The 1,700-nt window shown below is 45.1% G+C and overlaps 1 protein-coding gene across 1 annotated transcript in view; it reads right to left on the bottom strand.

Moving 5' to 3' along the window:
- ZC3H7B (zinc finger CCCH-type containing 7B) overlaps positions 1 to 1,615 on the bottom strand; it is a gene marked incomplete at its 5' end in the record, with an annotated part of 32,580 nt that extends 30,965 nt beyond the window's left edge. Inside the window, one exon of the mRNA XM_010177225.2 lies at positions 1,535 to 1,615. Within this exon, the coding sequence (XP_010175527.1) occupies positions 1,535 to 1,615 (81 nt within the window). The remainder of the gene's footprint in view (positions 1 to 1,534) is intronic.
- Between the last annotated feature and the right edge of the window lie 85 nt (positions 1,616 to 1,700).

The raw sequence follows: 1,700 nt of genomic DNA, 5'->3' as shown, positions 1-1,700 counted from the left end.
CCTGCTGCAAGGAAGAGAGAGGTCTTAGAATACAGTCCAATGCTTGTAAACTAGGTAAAGCTGGGTTACAATACGGTTTCCTTCTAGGCACTGCCCAAAAAATAAGTCACCCCAAAAAGCATAGCACTGGGACACAAGGGTACAGTTTTCTGAACACTGAAAGGGACATATATTTGTTCTGGACACCTCAGTGCAAAGCACCCAACATCCAACACACAATCAGGAAGCAAAAAACTTCTCTGAGGAACAGAAGTTTTTGTCTTTTCATCAAGAAATTACTCCTTTGGGAAGGCATTACAGAACCTGAATGGAAGCTGGACGTGAACACAAGAGATTGCAAGGAGTTATGAAAATACTGGTCAATGAATTTCAAAAAACAAAAAGCATTTTGGAGTTTTTATTTTTTATTTTTCTAACATACAGGTGGCTTAAGCCTATCACAGCTGAGTAACATGACAGCAGCAAAAAGGTGGCAAGGCCAACACAGTGAGCAGCTACAAAAAAATATTTTTGTATAAAACTTCCTTTTCTTTGAGACAGAATCATTTCAGAGGGTTGAGGGCTGCTATGAAGCTGAGGGGTTTTTTGAGGGTAGGCCAATCACTTAAGTGAAGTTGATTGGGGAGAGGAATAAGATGCTACAGCTAAATGTACCCCAAATGCTCTCTGAAAATTGGATGCCCACCAATCACTTCACCACATACTGCAAAGGTGCCCCTCTAGAGGTGGAACATACTGGCTGTTTAACACACCACAGCGTGCGGCGCTGAGGATGCAAAGGAAAGCCCCAACTACTAGTTAATGTTCCTTACTCCTGAAAACGCATCCTAGGATTTAACGCGACCAACACAGCCTTATCCAAGAGCGCTAGCCTAACGCCCTCTAGCTCCGTCCCTGGGTATACCTTTAAGTACTAAAGTGCTCCAGCTATGGCAGCACTTTCTTGTAGAGCCAGTTACAGATTCAGACACTGCAGTCAATTTACTGGATCCAAGACTTGCTTTTTGATGCCTTCCTTCCAAACATCTGACTAGATGTGCAGTTGTCATTTTCCCAAAGCACAAGCCTTTCCCCCACCAAAAAGAAGGTGTACACCCAGACAGAGTGCAAGAAACCCTCATTACCTACACTACAAAACCAGACATGCCTCTGACGCAGCAGAGGATCCCATCCTTCTCATCTTGTAACTGGGAAAGGACTGTGATGCAAAACCTCCTTTGGGATCAGGCCACATCTCCCTCTACTCCCAAAAACACAGGCTCCCAGTGCATCGGAAGCCCCTCCTGCAGCACCAGCTCTGCCCAGCTTAGCTGGGGACACAGGAAACATCCTGACATTAGACACAGGGGTTACAAATGGATCAAGGCAAAATGAGTCAGAGGATCAGGACAAGACGGGTAGCCAGTGGCCTGCTAGAGGGATCACAGGGTAGTGTATGTGTGTCTATGTCTGCAGAGCAGCACCTACCAGTTCTGCAAAAGTAAATCTGAAAAAGCCAAAGAATAGTCCCTATGAAAAAAAAAAAAAGTCATACCTGAGGTCTTTTGTATGCTTTTCGAACCCTCAGTCCCAGCTTCTGGGCAAGCTCCTGTCCCAGCTGTGTGACACTTTCATCCTGGGGACAAAAACCATTGGCAGGACACTTTCAGTTTTGCCTTTGTAGCACACACAATGAATCACAGAATCACAGAATGTCAGGG

Source organism: Antrostomus carolinensis, unplaced genomic scaffold, assembly GCF_000700745.2.
Source record: "Antrostomus carolinensis isolate BGI_N321 unplaced genomic scaffold, ASM70074v2 scaffold2290, whole genome shotgun sequence".
Taxonomy (NCBI): domain Eukaryota; kingdom Metazoa; phylum Chordata; class Aves; order Caprimulgiformes; family Caprimulgidae; genus Antrostomus; species Antrostomus carolinensis.
Note: the sequence above shows the minus strand (reverse complement) of the source record. Positions and strands in the feature narration are given on the sequence as shown.